This window comes from Microtus pennsylvanicus, chromosome 18 (assembly GCF_037038515.1).
Source record: "Microtus pennsylvanicus isolate mMicPen1 chromosome 18, mMicPen1.hap1, whole genome shotgun sequence".
Classification (NCBI taxonomy): Eukaryota; Metazoa; Chordata; class Mammalia; order Rodentia; family Cricetidae; genus Microtus; species Microtus pennsylvanicus.
The window spans coordinates 34,470,702-34,489,243 of NC_134596.1; the positions used below are offsets into that span (position 1 = coordinate 34,470,702).

The 18,542-nt window shown below is 40.5% G+C and overlaps 2 protein-coding genes across 3 annotated transcripts in view; one reads left to right on the forward strand and one right to left on the reverse strand.

Moving 5' to 3' along the window:
* Ankrd42 (ankyrin repeat domain 42) overlaps positions 1-1,278 on the forward strand; it is a 42,659-nt gene extending 41,381 nt beyond the window's left edge. The window contains exon 14 of the mRNA XM_075952549.1: positions 914-1,278. Within this exon, the coding sequence (XP_075808664.1) occupies positions 914-1,000 (87 nt within the window). The 3' untranslated portion in view covers positions 1,001-1,278. The remainder of the gene's footprint in view (positions 1-913) is intronic.
* A 608-nt stretch (positions 1,279-1,886) lies between these two features.
* Positions 1,887-17,595, reverse strand: Ccdc90b (coiled-coil domain containing 90B). Of its 2 annotated transcripts, XM_075952379.1 has the most exons (9): positions 17,204-17,595; positions 12,828-12,947; positions 11,935-12,038; positions 10,392-10,493; positions 8,778-8,819; positions 8,625-8,696; positions 7,698-7,751; positions 5,757-5,871; positions 1,887-2,385 (listed from the first exon to the last, which is right to left on the reverse strand). In XM_075952379.1, exons 1-9 carry the CDS (start codon positions 17,301-17,303, stop codon positions 2,330-2,332), a joined length of 765 nt encoding a protein of 254 aa, XP_075808494.1. In that variant the 5' UTR covers positions 17,304-17,595; the 3' UTR covers positions 1,887-2,329. The 2 variants fall into 2 exon arrangements, with proteins under 2 accessions (XP_075808494.1, XP_075808495.1); XM_075952380.1 differs by lacking the exon at positions 17,204-17,595 and having other exon boundaries at positions 11,935-12,054; positions 12,828-12,948.
* Positions 17,596-18,542: the final 947 nt, after the last annotated feature.

Below are 18,542 nucleotides of genomic sequence, written 5' to 3' on the forward strand. Positions count from 1 at the left end.
GGCCATGAGCTCTCCCTAAGGACACATGCCGGAAGACTGTTTTAGGAACACCTGTGTTCATATTTGTCTTGCCTAAATAAGGCATTTTCTTTTTTAAACTTCATTTAAAAATTTTTATGCATTTTGGTCATATTCTTCCCCACGCCCCAACTCTTTCCAGACCTCCCCCTTCTTCATATGAACCAAACACACATCACACATACGCACACACCCCCAAAACCAGGCAAACAAAGAATAAGACAAAAAAAGAGACAAAACCAAAACATGGAGTCTGTTTAGCGCTGGCCAACTATTCCTGAGCATGCAGCCTGCCCAGGGCAAATGGCACGCACAGCATTTTTTTTTACTAGAATTATTCTGCAGTGATTAACATCGAGTGAACACCTGTTGTGCTCCTGTCTCCTCCTCTGCTCCTTCCTATCTGCTTGTTGGTTCTTCTGTGTTAGGTCTTGTGAATACCAAGATGATGAGAAAGTCAGGAACAGTGGAGAAAGGCACCGTGGAAAATGAAAAATGTCGTAAAGAATACTGCACACACAAACTCAGGAATGGAGAAGTCAACAGAAATCCTAGCTCTGTGGGGCTCCCAAAACAGTACAAACGACGTCATATTAGCACATTCTACCCTGCAGTGATGTATGGAATGTTAGCCAAGATAGAGGCAGGAGTGACAAGTTGTTCCCTTTGAGGTTGTATCAAGCAGAGATGGCACTGAATGACTTTCCAGGGTGTCGCCCAGCCGTATGATCCGGCACAACACGAAGCACACATAGTTTGGATCTGGGGATGTGGTTATACAAAGTCCTAAAGGAATTTAATCAGAGAGGAAAGTACTTAGCATGGCTTGTTTGTCCTTCATGGACACTGTAGAAGAATGTTAGCAGGCTTTGACTCTTCTCCTCTGTGTTTCTAGGAAGACACCTGCTGTGAGTCCAACAGAGAGCCCAGGAGAGCAAGAAAGAAAGGGTCTCCTGGGGGCGCGTTTGTGAGAAGGTGCTAGTCCATGCAGGAAGGTCAGATAAACGCTTGATTTCCTTTACTTAAACATGATATAAATGTAAATCTATAGAGCTCCTTCCATTCTGAAGGTGAAAGGGATTATAAAAAAAACATGGACTCAGGATACTTTTTATATACATATACATGCAAGCCATCATTTATGAGTAATAATTTCACAAGTATTCATGTAACCTGTTAAATTTAAGATGGTACAATCTAATAGTCAAAGGAAATCCAATTCTAGATAATAAAATTATTAAAATGACACTATGGCTTCACAATAAAGTTGTATTTCTTCTCTCTCTCTCTCTCTCTCTCTCTCTCTCTCTCTCTCTCTCTCTCTCTCTCTCTCTCTCTGTTTTTCAAGACAGGGTTTCTTTATTTACCAGCCCTGGGAGCAACAAACAAACAGAATTGTTGTGGACTATTCCTTTACACTGTAAAGAGGTTTCACTCTGATTGGTTAATACAGAGCTGAATGGCCATAAGCTGGACAGGAAGAGGGTAGGAGGGACTTCTGGGGTCAGAGAGGACTCGGAGAGGAAAACAGCAGGGGTGCCAGCCAACTGGGAGAAGAAGCAGGGTGGGCAGTACAGAGTCAAGGTTAACCGAGCCACGTAAAAGAGTGTACATTCAAAGATAGGGCTTAATTTAAGTTCTAAGAACTAGTTAGGGACAAGTGTAAGCTAAGGCCAAGCGTTCATAATTAATAATAAGTCTGTATCATTTTTTGTGAAAGGAGGCCCAAAGAAAAATCTGTCTACACAAAACAAAACACAAAAACCCACCCCTCAAACTGCTGTACATATGTGAAAAGTTAAAAAAGGCATATACATAAAAATCAGAGTATCTCTATATATTTCATATTAAATATAACACATTTGTAATAGGGTACACATTTTAAAATTTATTATTCACTACAAAAAAACTCCACTTACATAGGAAGTTACTTAGAAAATCCAACCAACTTCACTGTAGTCTTTTATTTTATATAAAAAAACTAACTGCAATAATCAGCAGGGACATAAAATCCAGTAAGTATGTAGAATATAGAATTGTTTTCAAGTATGCAATCTGATAACAAATCCTACTTCATTTGCAAAGCTGCAAAACTCAAATGTAAAAACTGTTTCTGTTGCTGTAGTTACCAAAAGGACAAAATGTTCTTCTATCTCAAACCAGGCTTTGGGAGACAGCTCTTCAATACGATAACGTCATACAACACAAAAATAAAATACCAAAATCCTGCTATTTAGTCCATAGGCACTTTGAAGAATTTGTAGTGGTACACGCTAAGGCGGGATGGGCGGCAACAGCAGGGGCGTCGGTTTTACTTCCAGAATCTATAAAACCCCAATGCTATTGCCAAGCAAGTGAACACTGAGGCTGTGGAAGAAGAGAAGCTATGTTACAAGTTATAGTTTAATTAATTTCAGGTCATAAAATAATAATTAAATAAACAGAAACAAAATCAGATTTATAGCCCATGTTCTTTATTCCCTAGAAAACTAAACTAAGTATAAAAGGCATTTGTAAAGCAAGATTTATATCAATAGCCTCCTGTATTACAGAGAGTAAAAATAAAAATAATTTTAAAATATAGTTATGTGAGCAGTACTTCAAAGTTGCTAGCGTTGTGTCTTAGGGTTTCTACTGCTGTGATAAACACTATAGCTAAGCAGCCTGGGGAGGAAAGGGTCTATGTTATCTTACACTCTGAGGTCACACTCCATTACTGAGGGAGGTCAGGACATGCAGCAGGCACTGAAGCAGAACCAGCTTGCTCACTGGCATACTCGGCCTGCCTTCAGCCTGCCCAGAGGTCAGGGGTACCCACCCACAGTGGGCTGAGCTCTCTCACATCAAACATCAAAATATGCGAACAGATTTATTGGCCAATTCTTAGCTTAGCTCATCTTCATGAGTCTGATTACATATTCAGGGTTTCTCTTAAGGGTCCATAGAATCCAACTCCAGAAGTGTACACGATGGGGCTATTCCACACACCGTATCTTAAGGAATTCACCCACACTGCTGATAGCCTGCCCAAGACTTCCCTTCAAGGACTGGCACTTTAAATTTACATAGGGAAGGCGAATGTCCTGGACCAGTCCTCACACTGCCATCATTGCCAGGGAGTCCCATGCCTACCACACAACAATTAATATTTGTCATTATAGAATGCAGTTATAATAAAGTCTTTCTAAAATGGATCTCAACCACCAAAAAAAAAAAAAAATCCCTACAGGCTTGGCTGACCTTATGGAGGTATTTTCTCAGTCAAGGTTGAGGTTTCTGGGCACAGACTTGTGCCCCATACTTCCAGATACTTGGGAGGCTAAGCCAAGAAGTTTTGGGCAAATTGACAGCCAAATCCTACAGTGTTTGTGAACCTTCAGTAAATGGGACCTTATTGTTTTATTAGCAACATCTCAGGTATTCTAGGGAAACTAGGTCCACTTATGCCGTATCTTCCTACTTATTTAAAAATACGTAATTGTGGCTTCCTAAAATGCTTGCCAGTAACAACAGTACTAAGACATATTTAAAGAAGGAAGGAGAAAATGCCTCAGTATTACTGATTTCAAATCCTCAGTGAAGAAAACAAAGGAAGAATGACCAGGAGAGTCTTTATTTTCGTGTGTATGTGTATTTTACATGTATGGCTGTGAACCATGTGTGTCTTTATTTTTGTGTGTATGTGTATTTTACATGTATGGCTGTGAACCATGTGTGTGACCTGTGCCTATCGAGACCAGAAAAGAACACAGCATCCCCTAGGACTGGAGTTACAGAAGGTTGTGAGCCACCATGTGGGTATTGGGAATCAAACCCTGGTCCTTGAAAAGAACAACCAATGCCCTTAACCACTGAGCCTTCTCTCTAGACCCAGGAAAATCTTTTTTAAAACAATTGCTAATTTGCCTTTCTCTTTTGCTACCACTAAGCATATTAGATTTACCCTGGAGATCTAAACTGCTAAATGAAAGCTTTTTAGAAAATGTCACCATCTTCAACTTGGAGGGTAAAAGGGGATTTGTTTTTAACTGTGGTATTCTGTAAGTAAATATGCAAGAGACTACTGGAAAATGCCAGCTCCAATCGAAACCACTCCTTTGTTGCTGGGACTGATTTTGGAAGAGGATGAGCATCCCAAAGACTGTTTGGAATTAGATAGCATTACAGTTAAGCTCAAGGCCTTTGGTTTTTCTAGAGTAGGGGTCTTCAAAGCCTAGCTTTAGAATTATTATTATTGTTTTTTGGAGACAGGGTTTCTCTGCATAACAGCCCTGGCTGTCATGGAACTCAATTTTTTTAGGCCAGGCTGGCCTCGAACTCACAGAGATCCGCCTGCCTCTGCCTCCCGAGTGCCACCACTGCTGTCTTAGAACTATTTTTTAATCTGAATTTTAAGAAGGAACCTAATGTTAAGGAGATAAAAAAAAACAGAGCTCTCATAGTTAAGAAAGAAGTTGCTGGGCTGGAGAGATGACTCAGTGGTTAAGAGCACGGACTGCTCTTCCAGAGGACCCAGATTCAATTCCTAACACCCACATGGCAGCTCAAAATTGTCTGTAACTCCAGTTCCAGGGGTCCCAACACCCATGGCAAAACATCAGTGCACATAAAATAAAAATAAAATTAAAAAAAATTAAGAAGAAAGAAAGAAGGTGCTTTTTAAAAAATTTTTAATTTTAAAAACTTAGAAGAAACATCAGCTGAGGGCTGACTCCATCCTCTAACTGGTGACATCACCACAGTCAGGGGCTGGCTGGAAAACCACTATGATCAGGGTTTTTATAGTAATTTGTTAATGCACACATTTAAAACAGGTGTATCTTCTGACTCCAAGTTTTTAAGCGTATAGCAACAAGGGTATAGCAGTATGTGTCCTCAGAAAGCATGCACATACATGGATGTGCAGACTAGACTGCTCTTCAGGACGAAGAATTGAAAGCAACGTTGTTGGGGAAATTATAACATTTTGAACAACAGAAATACTATCTTATATAATAAAAAGATGTGTGTTAATGTTAAAATATACTTAAGACATTTAGTTACATTTGAACACACAGAGTTAATTATAATGTGTAATTCCTTTCTATAAGTAGACATATAACTTGTATATAGCAGACAAGATATAAACTGCAAATAGTAAATAAAGAAGGTGAGGGAATTTTCATTGCTCTTGAATTATATGGATAATTTAAATAAAAACACACTGCTTTTATGAAAAAGGAGAAAGACAAGTAATACGTAACCAGTGCATTCTCCTATTACACGGGGCCGTGAAATCTTAGGTCAGATTGAAGCTGTGGAGCTCAAAAGGAGACAATCTAATTTTGGGATGGTATCTGTGTGCTCAGTTGGTTTGGGGTAAGATGTTTCCGGACCCTCCACTCCTCTCTGCTGTGTTTTTTTTTTTTTTAACAGCCTGCAACTACTTCAGTGATCTTTCTAATGCCATTCAAACTATAAAATTATTTTTTTTCCACTGTGGAACTTACCCAATTAATTTTACCACTTTGTTCTTGGGTTTATTTTCTCAATAGCCAGACACCCTTTTCTCTAACTGAATTGCCCAGTTGCCTGATAAACTTCAATCTTGAAACTGAAACCTTCTTCAAGCAAAGCAGGGTATCAATCAGTAAAGAGTATTTTGGCTCCTTTTTCTCTCTCCCGGAATGGTTATCCAGACACATAGGAACCAACAGATCCAAAAACTGTCAGCAGCAGTTCCTTTCTGACAGACTTACCTGCAAGATAACGAATGGTCTCAAGTTTGTTCGATTCCATCAGTGTTTTTAAGGAAGCAATTTCAGTGTCAATTTTATTACTGGTCTCTGAAATAATACTTTTGGTTTGGGTATCCTATAGCAAATCAGAATAAACAGAATTATATTTTTGTCCCTATGTAATATGAACAAAACATTTATATTAAAACCTTCAATTGTGTGCTAACTGTGCATCTAATAAAGTCTTAATAGTAAATGAAAACTGCCAAGTAACAAAAAATTCCTCTAATTTCGTATCTGAAGGTAATTTCCTCGAATTATTCAATCCTGGGCATAGCCTACTAAAAATCTCCTAAGATATTTGAGACTTAAATATATACGATAAACTAAGAAGTAAACATTTTAGTCACACCTATTGTTTTATAGGTAAAGTCCTTGGAATATTATTAATACTTTAAACATAAGGACATATTTTAAATACATCTTGCCAAAAAATCATCCAAGTTTATAATATGAACGGAAATGAATATACAAGGAACTGGCATACACCTGGTGGGTAACTTCTGCAGTACAGGGAACAGCGCTCAGAAATTAGCTGAGAGAATTTGCTCATTTTCTTAATTATCTACTTTCTTTGGCTAAGAAGTGCAAGAAAACGGATTCTTGAAAGAGCACAGGTGATCTTTCCTTCTCCCAAGTTCCGAGCAAGAGAACTTTTAAAGAAAAGGATGAGGCTAAATCAGAAGGCTACAGTTTACTTATTGTTTAATTAATATATTCAGGATTAATGAGAATGTAAACAGACCTCCAAGTATAGGGTTCAGAGTCTGGATTCTTTATTTGAGACAGGATATTGCATAGTAATCTAGCCTGGCTTCAAACTCATGGCAGTCCTGAATTCTGGGATTACATACCACACCTGGATTAGAATCTGAGTTCTTTTTTTTTTTTAAATTATTTGTATTTCATGTGCATTAGTGTTTTGCCTGTATATGTCTGTACAAGGGTGTCAGGTCCCCTGGAACTGGAGTTACAGACAGTTGTAAGCTGCCACGTGGGTACTTGGAATTGAACTTGGGTTCTGGAAGAGAAGCCTGTGCTCTTAACTCCAGCACCATGTTCTTTTCTCAACTCTATCAACGACTGGCTGTGCGATTTTAACCTTTTCGTGAACGGTTTTCCAAACTGTAAAGTAGAAATAATACTCAATATAGAGGCTGGCCTGAAGATTAAATGCGTAGCAGACACAAGTATATGTATAATGGCAGCTAGTATATAATAAATAGCAAATATTTACTATGAGTTAAAATTTTTAAAGATAATTGTTTATTTAAATCTAGACATTTACTTAAACAATAATGAATTTCTTTTTATAAAAGTAGCTATTGTCTATATAAAAAGTTAAAATTTGAAAAGTATGTCATGAAAAAGTTAATTCTTTGGGAGGGGGCATTATTTTCAGAACAGAGTTGCACTGTGTAGCTCTGGTTGACCTTGACTTGGCTATGTAGAGATCAGGCTAGCCTTGAACTCACAGAAATCCACCTCTGTCTCCCAAGTGTTGAGATTAAAAGCAGTGCTACCATGCCCAATCCGTACTTCAGTTTTCAAAGTATTTGTTTTATTTTAGATTGCGTCTGTGTGGATATGTGATCCCCTGGAACAGGAAGTACAGGTGGTTGTGAGTGCTGGGAACCAAACTCTAGTCCCTGCGAGTGTAGCATGCTGAGGGGCCGCTGTAGCCCTGGGAGGCTTTCATTCTTACTCCAAGGGTGCAGCTCATGTAGCCCCGCTTTAGAGGGCAGCTTCCCCAGAGGCTGGCGGGCTGAAAGAGCTGCGATGAAACCAGATCCTACAGGCTCGGTATGTGAAGTCCAAGCTTACAAACTGATGCACACCAAAGTGTCACACAAACAAGGAACATGACATAAGGGGAGGGGAACTTCTGCATATTAACCTTACCTTTTTGGTAAATTCATTGGTTGCTTCCATAAGTTGCTTTTCTTGATCTGTGAACTAAAGGATATAGAGGCAGAAGGTTAAAAGAAAGAGGGGCAGCAAGATGTCGCAGTGGGGAGAGACACTTGCCACACAGGCCTGCAACCCGAGGGTCCCGGGAGCCCACAGGCGGGTGAAGGACAGACTGACTCTGTGACGTCATCCCTCACCTTCCATGTGTCACAACGACAGCAGGAAAAGGTTACACATAATTTAAAAGGGTAAAAAATAAAAAATTCATTTAAAAGCACATTGTTGGAGGTGCTGGGAGGATGACTCAGTCATCAAGAGTGCTTGCTGCTTTTCCTGGGGACTTCAGTTTGATCTCTGGCACCCTCATGGTGCAGTTGACAGCCGTTCTAACAGCAGCTCCAGGGGACCTGACACTTGTGGCCTCCTAGGGTATCTGCACTCACGCAGACAGCCACATGTGGTCACACAACATCCTCACATCTACGCATAACTAAAAAAATATTAAAAAGCAAAACAAAACAAAAGCACATTACTGGGCTGGTGAGATGGTGGCTCAGTAGCTAAAGACACCTGCCACCAAGCCTGACAACCTGAGTTCTATCCCTAGGATCTACATGATGGAAGGAGAAACCTAACTCCTGAGTTCTATCCCTAGGATCCACATGGTGGAAGGAGAAACCTAACTCCTGAGTTCTATCCCTAGGATCCACATGGTGGAAGGAGAAACCTAACTCCTGAGTTCTATCCCTAGGATCCACATGGTGGAAGGAGAAACCTGAGTTCTATCCCTAGGATCCACATGGTGGAAGGAGAAACCTAACTCCCATAAGTCAGTCTTCTGACCTTCACCAGTGTGCCCACACAAATCACATACACAAAATGAATAAAATGTAATTAATTTTTTAAAAAGCACATTACCATGTCTGTTACTCGGCTCCTTTCCAGGTTGATGTCCAGCTTATTGTCTGCTCTGATCCGACTGGTTTCATGCTTTAAATAAAAATCAGTATTTTTAACAATTATCTTGTAGTGGGTATTTGTTATAAAACCAGTGAAATAAATTTCACTTACGGTCAGCTGCTGCTTAACTTGATCTAATTCAATTTTCATTTTCTAGGTGTAAAAGAGGTGACAATTAGCATCAATCCAAAAGTCCCGAGTGTTACTTTAAAAGTTTGAAAACTAATATAAAGGAATACATATTACATTTGTATTTTGGGGTCTGAGTTACCTCACTCGGGATTATTTTCTCTGGCTCCACCCATTTGCCTATAAATTTTATGATTTCCTTTTTTTTTAAATGCTGAGAATATTCCTTTGTATAAATTTACCCCATTTCTGTCTATTTGTCTGTTGATGAACATCTAGGCTGTTTTTAATTTCTAGCAATTATAAATAAAGCAGCAATAAACATGAAAAAAAGTTTGAAAACTTAGATTAGCAGAATTTGTACCTCTATGGATTTTTAATACAGGATTATGATTTAAAAAGCAAAGCACTAACAGATGACTGTAGTCATTAAATAAACATCAGGTAGAAAACATTTAGTCCTGGTATTAGATTCTACCTTTAAAATGATTTGCTTTTTTAAAAAAAAGATTTATTTTATGTACATTGGTGTTTTGCGCGAGCGCGTGTACACACACACACAGGCTGCCATGTGGCTACTGAAAATTGAACCTGGGTCCTCTGGAAGAACAGCCAGTGCTCTTAACCTCTCAGCCATTTCTCCAACCCCATGTTGTTTTCAATTCTAAAATATTTAAGCTAGGGCTGGAGACGTGGCTCAGTGGTTAAGACTGCACGCTCCTAGTTCAGAGGACTGAGTTTAAAGTTCTCAACACCAACGTCTGATAGGGGCCAGCTGACTGTAACTCTGATACCCTCTTCTGACCTCTGTAGGTATCATAGGGTATATCTCTCTCTACGGTCCCCCTCCTCTTCCCTCCCAACCCTCTCCAAATTGATCTTAAACTTTGGCTAGTAAAGAACTCAATTTCTGACTTAAGCACAGAGATACATTTGGGGTCTACAGAGACGGCTAGTGGTAGCTTGGTTTCTAGCAATCAAGCCCAGTTGCTCACAACTGCCCGTTACTCCAACTCCACAGCATCTGATGCCCTCTTCTGGCGCCTGCACCCATACACATACAACCACATACATAAAAACAGAATTTAAAAATAATAAATATTTAAAATACATTTTTCTCATGCTGTCAAACAACAGCATTAAATAAAATGGAGAATATCATAGTACTTTCAGTTTAAAGAACAATATACGATAAGCTATACTAGAAAATTTATATTGGCGCTCAAATTTTTCTCCTTTTATAAAAACAACTTATAATATGTATGCAAAAAATGGTTTACAGATAAAGATTAGCTAAGGTTAAACAGTGAATTTTGTTTTTGGTTTCTGTGACAGGATCTCACTTTGTAGCCCTAGCTGGCCTAGAATGTGCTATGTAGACCAGGCTGGCCTAAACCACACGGAGATCCCCCTGCCTCTGCCACCTAAGGGCTGGAATTAAAGGTGTGCATCACCATGGCCAGCTTTAAACAGTGAAATTTTAATCTAAAAACTTGTAGTACATAATATTTTTGGGTCTTTCTATTTAATAAAGTAGCATAATTGTGAGATCAGTTACTTTTTTTATCACTAGTAGTAAGTTAAAAGTTCTATCACCTCATTCTCTGCTCTCAGATTCGCGAATTCACTCTTCTCTAGGATGACCATGTCTTTCCTGATGGAATCCAAGTGAGCCATTAGCTGCTGGACTGTTATTTCCTAGAACATAAAATGAAAACAATGTATGGAATGGCGGCATCCTTCTATTTTTGAATTGCCTTATGGAACTGTAAAAGAGTATGCCAACATGCAAACATGTAATTACTACACATGGAACCCACCTGTCTGAAGTGGCAAAGGAAAAATGAGGAAAGTCAAGGAAAAAACTCACTTTCTTGCAGTGAAGAGCAGTACCTATGTCTTTTCATGAAGAGAATCCTAAGAAAAGTGCTTACATTCCTCAACAAATGGTGTTTCACGGATGTTTTAGGTTAACTTATGTGTTTTATGTATATGAGTGCTCCGTCTCCATGCAGGCCAGAGGCAGAAATCAGATCCCATCACAGATGGTTGTGAGCCACCATGTGGGAGCTGGGAATTGAACTCAGGTCCTCTGGAAGAACAGCCAGTGCTCTTAACTGCTGAGCCATCTCTCCAGCCCCTTGGTTCTGTTTTTTTTTAATATTTGTTGTTTTGATTTTGAGAGACTTTTCTACCACATGAAAATACTAAGATATCAAACAGGAGTCAGAGGTATGGTTTTAAAGAAAATTAAGCTATATATTTCCCTTTATCAGGACAGCATATTTAGTTTTGTTTAAATTTCCTGGACTCTCCTATATTTGACACTACAGAGAAAATATGAAAGAAAAGGTAACTCCTACAGGAAAGAATCATATGCATTTGCTTTATAAAGAACTTTAAATGTGATTTTTGGAGAAAAGGTCCTGCTCTACGTAACTTTAAAAAATACTTAGAGAATACTTTATTAGTTTCTATAATAAACCCTGTACAAATGGGTAAAATTAAGTTTAACATTTTCAAATTACAATTTAAAAAAACCCAAAACATTAACATATCCTGACCAATTGCTTAAAATGGTGTCAGGTTGTTTTACTATCAAAAAGCTAGGTGACCACCTTCTGTGTGACAGGTGCAAATTGTGACTGCCACACAATATAAAAATATGGCTGTATAATTCGGTCCCTACAAGCTAGTTCCAGATAGGCACCAAAACTACACAGAGAAATCCTGTCTGGAAAAACAAACAAACAAAAATTTCAACTTCATATCCACTCAGATTTAAACATTTTAGCCAGGTAATTTATAAAGTCTTTTCTAGCAATGTTAGTCCCTCCTAGCTTTCGAAGTTTGTGAAGATTAGCCACGCATACATAAAAACAGTAAATGTGTCACGTAAAAAGGTTAGCTCTTCTATTTTGGAGGGTTTTCCAAAGGAAAAGGTGTTTCACCATCTCCTGACTGAAACACTACATTTATCTCGCTCAAGGGAAGATGGCCAGATTCCACACTTGGTACACCGTACTCTTGTGAGGGACACTCCAGTCCTGTTTCTAGACAGACTGTGAAAGGCCTTTCCAATTCTTCCTTTCCTCCTTCCCTGGAAACGGCAGGAGCGATAAGACAAAGAATGTATTACCTGCTGGGCTTTAGTCACCATCTCTTTATAGATGGTGTCCAGGCTGACATTCGATAGCGTACTTAGGACCGACACAATCGTCTGCGCCTGCATCTTGTCAAACCCTGTATACAAGGAAACCTACAATTTAAACATGGCATGACTAGCAGAAGAGATAGCTAACACCCTTTCAGCACCCCAACTGTTATACTTAAAGCAGTTACAGTGGAAATATGACAGACGATGCTATCTTATCTAATAGTGCTCTAGTTCCCAACAGAGCTAGATCGACAGCAAAACCGAGCATGTCTAGTCTCTTTTGATAGATTATATAACTGGCAATACGTGGTATGACTTTCATTTGTACTTTGTGGATGGTGCGGCTAACACTTTCATGTACATTTTTAGTTAATTTTTGGTGTACTGTTTTACGTGGCCTTTGCCTAGTTTTCTATGAAATTACTAATCTTTCTTTTGTTGATTCCTAAGAACTCGTTACCAGTTAGGCTTATCTAGAATTTCAGTAAGCAAATTTAATGGTTTCAAATACCAATCTGCAGTATTAATCACTTGTTCACTTGTAATACATTACCATATCTGGAAATATTAAATTCTTCAATTTTTTATTCTTCAACATTTATACTTCCATCCAGACTTTAGCATTAGCCTTTTAAAAGTTTTTGTTGTTTTTTACTTCAATTAACTTATTTTGTGCATATAATATCATACAGTGCCTCTCGTCACAGTATGCCTTTTCCCAACATTGTGATTCTAAGTGACTATAAAATACTGTGTGTACAGTGGCCACCTCTCTTTCGAAAATCCCCCTTCACTGTTGGTAATGGTGCCACTGTCTTGACTTGGGAATTTATTATATGGGTGCTGCTTTCCTTTTTCGAGTACTCATTTCTCACCGTGCGTTTCCAAGTCCTGCACCAGCGCGTGGGTATCAAAAGTTAATTTTCGTTGTTCTAGAGGAGTTATGTCCACTGGCCTCCTGTCATAACTTGCCTTAGTTATGGTTGTCAAGAAACCTGAAAAGAGGAGACAGTGTCATCCTGTAATAATGTATAGTGATATCACACTTAGGCTTCTAAAGAGCTCTCTTCACCTACATAAATACAGTCCTGTAATCTCACCCAGATTAACTGGTGCTTCTGTGGTATAGTCTGTATGCTGTCAATTTTATTTTAAATAAACGCTGATTGGCCAGTAGCCAGGCAGGAAGTATAGGCAGGACAACCAGACAGGAAGTAGAGGCAGGCCAATGAGAACAGGAGAATTCTGGGAAGAAAGAAGTCCTAGTGTGCAGCCCTGACCCAGCCACAGAGCAAGCAAGATGTAACTGCCTCAGTGAAAAAGGTACCAAGTCACATGGCTAACACAGACAAGAATAATGAGCTAATATAAGTTATAAGAGTTAATAAGAAGCCTGAGCTAATGGGCCAATCAGTTTATAGTTAATGTAGACCTCTGTGTGATTTCTTTGGGACTTAACGACTGCAGGAACAAGCAGGACAGAAAACTCAGTCAACACTTCTGAACCCTTTTCATCTGAAAAGTCTCTGATGTATTCTGTGCATAGCAAACATGTAACATGTTCATCATTCAGAAGTGTTTTCAGAGTTGGTCTAGATTTTAACGTGACATATTCTAATTACCAAAAGTATCCCCACTTTCTGCGGTGCCTGCAAGTTTCTTAGTGCTGCGAAACTTTTCTATGTGTATGTTCTTATCTAACGTAACCTCTGTTCTCTCATGGACCCATATCACCTACTTCCTACGTGTTCAGCTCAGATACAGTTAGCACGTTGGCTGTTCGTTCTGACCTAGACTATGAGCCCTGTGCTGCTGTGGGCTGTACTTTTTGTTACTCAGTCTTTAGGACCCCTAAGGACACTTGTGCAGCAGTTTCCTCTGAGACTGGAACATTCCATCTTGTAGAGAAGCTTCTTAAACAGGAAGGTAAAATAACTCAAAATACCTTCAGGAAGTCCCTGAAACTGACCAGATTCACTAGGCCCCCCCTCCTGCCAGGGTAAATGAATGATATAACCTGAGAGTCCCCCTGGAATGGAAGGAAGTTGTGTAGACGGTTCTAGGAGAAGTCAAATTGCCAAGAAGGCTCGGACAAACAAGACTGAAAGAGGAGAAAAGCTCCAAAGATGATTCAGACCAGAACAGCTGCCCCAAAGAAGCAGAGACCAGCTGAGTTGCCTGGAGGAGTTTAGACCAACCGAGGCACTGGGAAAGGACACTCTCCAACCTGTTGAGCTGCCTGAAGGCTGTGCAGTGTGTTCTAAGTCCCCAGCTTTGTCCACTGTCACCCAGGCTGGGGTGGGGGTGGGACAGCTGCTGATACAGTTGTCTCTGAGTCATTTCTGCTCCTATAAGCAAGCCCTCACCCATCCTGTAAGTAACCACAATAAAACTCATGGGTCACCAAGTTGGACTTCGGTATTATCTGTACTTTGGTCTGTCATGGGCTCTCTAACTGGGGTGAGTAGATGTGTGTGTTGTGTCTACCCAGGAAAAGTTCTGTCATACAGCACTTTGATACACAGGTGAGTCATGATCAATGAATCTGATTTTAAGTCCTGGAGCATTTACTGGTCAGTTCTGAAGTCTTTTGGTCCTGCTCCATTTAATTCCCAAAACTTCACTCAGACACAGATTAGTCCTTTTCTCTGTTACTGATTAATTTTATTATAAAGTATTTCCTCTGAAGATGAATTCTGCACATATAAAACTATTAGGATACATTAAGATAATAACTGTCAGTGTAATAGTCAAATGCAGGGTATTATAGCAGATAACTTATATGCTGCCAAGGCAAGGTAGTATTATTCACTTCTTTAAATTAAAAACAAAACAAAATACTTATTAGAGTTGGATATGGTATCTCACGCTGGATATGGTGATTCTAGCACAGAGACTGAGGCAGAAGGACCGTTATGTAGCTATCCTGGGCTACCTAATGGAACCAGATCAAACTAGACCAAACCATACCTCGCTTAGGAAAGGCAAAGGAATTTGCTTAGGTTAAAGACCCCATGGCAGGTAATAGGATTTCAATTTGGGTTCTTTTGACTACAAAGCTCACATTTCATCACCTTGTATGGTCTGCCTCATTTATCCCAAGGTACTTATATATCTAGGTACTTAAATGACAGCCTCAATTTCAGGCATTACTTTATGCTAGTGATTTATAGGGCATATGTGATTTCTTCTTAAATACCTTTATAGTCAACAAATGTAGACTAAGCACTAGGTCTGTGCCACACAGGGCAATACACACTGAAGCCAGGCGTTCCTGCCGTCTTCACTGATTTTATCGACTGGAAGGCAGGAAATAGGCGTTATTAAGAAAAATGAAAGCTTCACATCTGAATTCTGTTTAACCAATAAAAGCAGCAGCTGGAAAAGGTGGACCTATGCTTTAAAAATAGACTAGCACAGTCAGCCTTCTTTTGGCTGAGTGCCATCTAGGAAAGGGGTAAAAAATGTGCTTTTGTGTGTCACACCCAAAGGAGAGAAAAATAAAAACCAGACCTGTAGATTTCAGTAGCTGCCCTATACAGCTACGTTAGGAGTAATGCTTGTTACCCTTAATTACCGCTTCCTCACTAGAAGTTCATTCTAGTTTAGAAAGAATTAGGAATACCTACATCACACTTTAATGTTTTCATGCTTACTACCAAATTCTTAAAATTCTCATTTTATTGATGGAGGAAAGTGATGCTCAGAGTCTAGTATGATATCTTAGGTTTTAGGTCTCATGGGTAGTCAAACTGGTACAGTTCCTGATTTCAGTCAACAAATAATGAATGCTCATACAAACATTAGCTCCTTGGGATAGAGACCAAATACCTTAACATTGCCAACAACTCTCCGCAGGGCACAGCTAATCTCACGTCCTCTTATGCACGCTGGCTCCTAGACTTTAACTCTACAAGCATGCCATCTGCTTGCTTTCCCTTCTTGGGGCCTTTGCCCAGTCTGTGTTCCGAAAGCTCTCGTTTGCCTGTTCCTATTTACTCTTCAGAGCCGTGCACAAATGTCTGTTCTGGTGGGACCTGTGCAAGGATTCCCGAGGTCAGGTCTCTCCTAGTGGGTTTAAAAGTACCTTGTAACATTCTCTCATAACGCCATTCACAATTTTCATATGATGAAACTACTGATTTGTAAGTTCCCCCATTCAACCAGGCATTAGTGAGCTGCTGCTATCAGGCTACCAACACCCAGTCTTCAAAGCTGTCTCCATAAATAAAACTTTATTGGAACTCTTATCTATGACTGCTCTCAACAACAGAGAAGTGGTATTCAACCATATCAGCTACACAGCCTAAAGTATTTACTATTTGCCTCTTTTACAGAAAGTAAGCTAACCACGGAAGTAAACCTTGAGAGCAGGGGACACATCTGTTCTTGGTCTCTATTGAGTTCCGAGTGCCCGACAATTCTAGGTGCCCTAAAGCTATGTGCTGGATGAAAAGGGCTGTGTTTGCATTTTATGTGCAATGTGGGTCAGAGACTTGTTCACGTTGCCTCAGATTGCTGGGCTGCAGGGTATTGATCACACTGTGAACCTCGAGATTGCGATATGTACTGGGAAAACCTGTCTCCCGTTGTGGTGTGGCTCAGCCCTAGCACACACCTTTAATTCAAGAGCTTTCTTGTAAACAGGATTTAAGGCAGTCAGTCATAGGTCAAGAGGTGGAGCAAGCAACCCGCAGACAGGAAGTGAACAGAGGCTTATTAAGGAAAAGAAAAGAGAATATGAGTGAGTCAGGATGATGGATACAGAGATGCACAGGAAGTAGAAGGGAGGGACAATGGAGTTTGAGGAGGTTTTGTTTGAGGAGGTAGGAGAGAGAAGGCTTCTGGGACATCAGAGGAGGAGGAAGGCCATCTCTGCCTCTCTGAACTAGCAGGCTTTCACCCCAGCATTGGCTCCTGAGTCTTTACTGGTAAAATCGACCGATGGGGATTTTGTTAAAAGCAACAGCTGGGCTCAGATGATTCCATTTTAGCCCTGTGTACTTCTGCTCTGGACTTTTGAGGTTGTGTTTTTTTGTGATGTGATTTCAAAATATATCCACCGGGGAAGAGAGACATTTGATCCTTTGTGGGAATAAAGATTATCTGGAAATAACATGAGAGTTACAGAAAATCTTAAAGAAGTAAACTAGATAAGCCTTGTGGGCGGGGCCCGGCAGGGGGCGTGTCCTCTCGAGTACGCCCACCCCGCCCCGCCCGAATCGTTTCCCTGAACGATTCCTTCTCTCACCTCTCCGCAGGGCGGGCGACAGACGCCCGCGGGGCGTTGAAGTCCAGCCGCCTCGACTGCCGTCAGGGCGTAGGAGCCGCCAAAGCCAGCGGCTCCTCATATTCCCGGAGATCCGCGTCAGTAAGCGGAAACGGAATACAGATGAATCCCGCAGAGGCTTTCTGACAATGTAGTTCTCTCACCGTAAGAATGCTGGGAAATATAGTTTCCGTTCTCTTAATAAAAACATCTGTTTGCGGGGTCTCCAACGTGAGTCTGAGCCTCGTCACAGTCACACTTCACGAACGACTCCGAGCGTACCCCTTTAGCCTGTCGCCCCTTCCCCAGCCCTCTCCGGGCACCCATTTGCCGGCGTTGAGCTCCAATCCCACAGCAACCTCTCCGGAGACTGTGTAGCCGCAGAGCATCCTGGGATTTGCAGTCCTCGCTCCTCAGCCTTGGAGGGAGGGACCGCGCTGTAACCTCCTCCAGGAGACTTGTGCAAGTCCATCCCGCAACGCCGTTTTGCAGTTTCCCGTCTTTCTACTTGGCCCTCTGGTGCCTTGGAGGACCAACTGTTTTAGGCCCTTTCTTCAAGGGAAACGAAAATTCTCCTCTTACTGGGTCGGTAGGTTCACGATTTAAGCCTCTCCCACTTCAATTACCATAGTAATGGCTCCATTTGGTAAAAATCTTGAAAATCACGTTATCAGCGGCTTCCTTAGATTTCAACTTTGTGAGAATCAGCTACCTACCGGTCACCATTCCAAGCACTGAAGTTCATTAAAAACAAAACTTGTTTTCCATCAGCAAGCGCTTCAGTAGACCCCACATAGAAAACAAACGGTTCTGTCGGCGGTTATAGGAACAGAGGAAGGAGGCACATCTGCCGTCTGCTGCACAGTAGCACACCCGAGGGACTCAAAGTAGACTTTAAATTTTAATTTTTCAATTTCATTCTCAGAAATATGCGAATGCCAGCTAGGTTAAGGATCAATATTGCGAAGAACATAAAATTAAATCAGTTCCAAATTCTTATTGTACAGGAATTTTTTGCTAGGCTGTGTGGGGGTTACAAGGGTTTCCGCTCCTTCAGAGTGTATAATGGAGAGACTAGAGCAGGAGAATGGAGAAAATAGACTTCCATAGAAAACAGTAATATATGAGCATCGTGAGCGTTTGAACAACAGCTTCTCTCGCCCCGCCCAGAGCGAGATATTGGCAGTATCTGCAATAGCCAAGCTGTGGAAGAAGCCCACGAGTCCATCAACTACAAGAATGTATCATATGCACAATTTGTTTTATTCAGCCACCAAGAAAATCAAACTCATGACATCTGTGGGGAAAATAAGATAGCAGC

Bases quoted from the DNA above. Each gene is read 5' to 3' on its own strand.
- Ccdc90b (XM_075952379.1), bottom strand. From the start codon at position 17,303: ATGAGGAGCCGCTGGCTTTGGCGGCTCCTACGCCCTGACGGCAGTCGA. The intron at 8,820-10,391 runs GTGATAGAACTT...TTTTACACCTAG, and splicing joins ATCTGAGAGCAGAGAATGAG to AAAATGAAAATTGAATTAGA. The intron at 5,872-7,697 runs GTAAGGTTAATA...GATTTGCTATAG, and splicing joins CCAATGAATTTACCAAAAAG to GATACCCAAACCAAAAGTAT.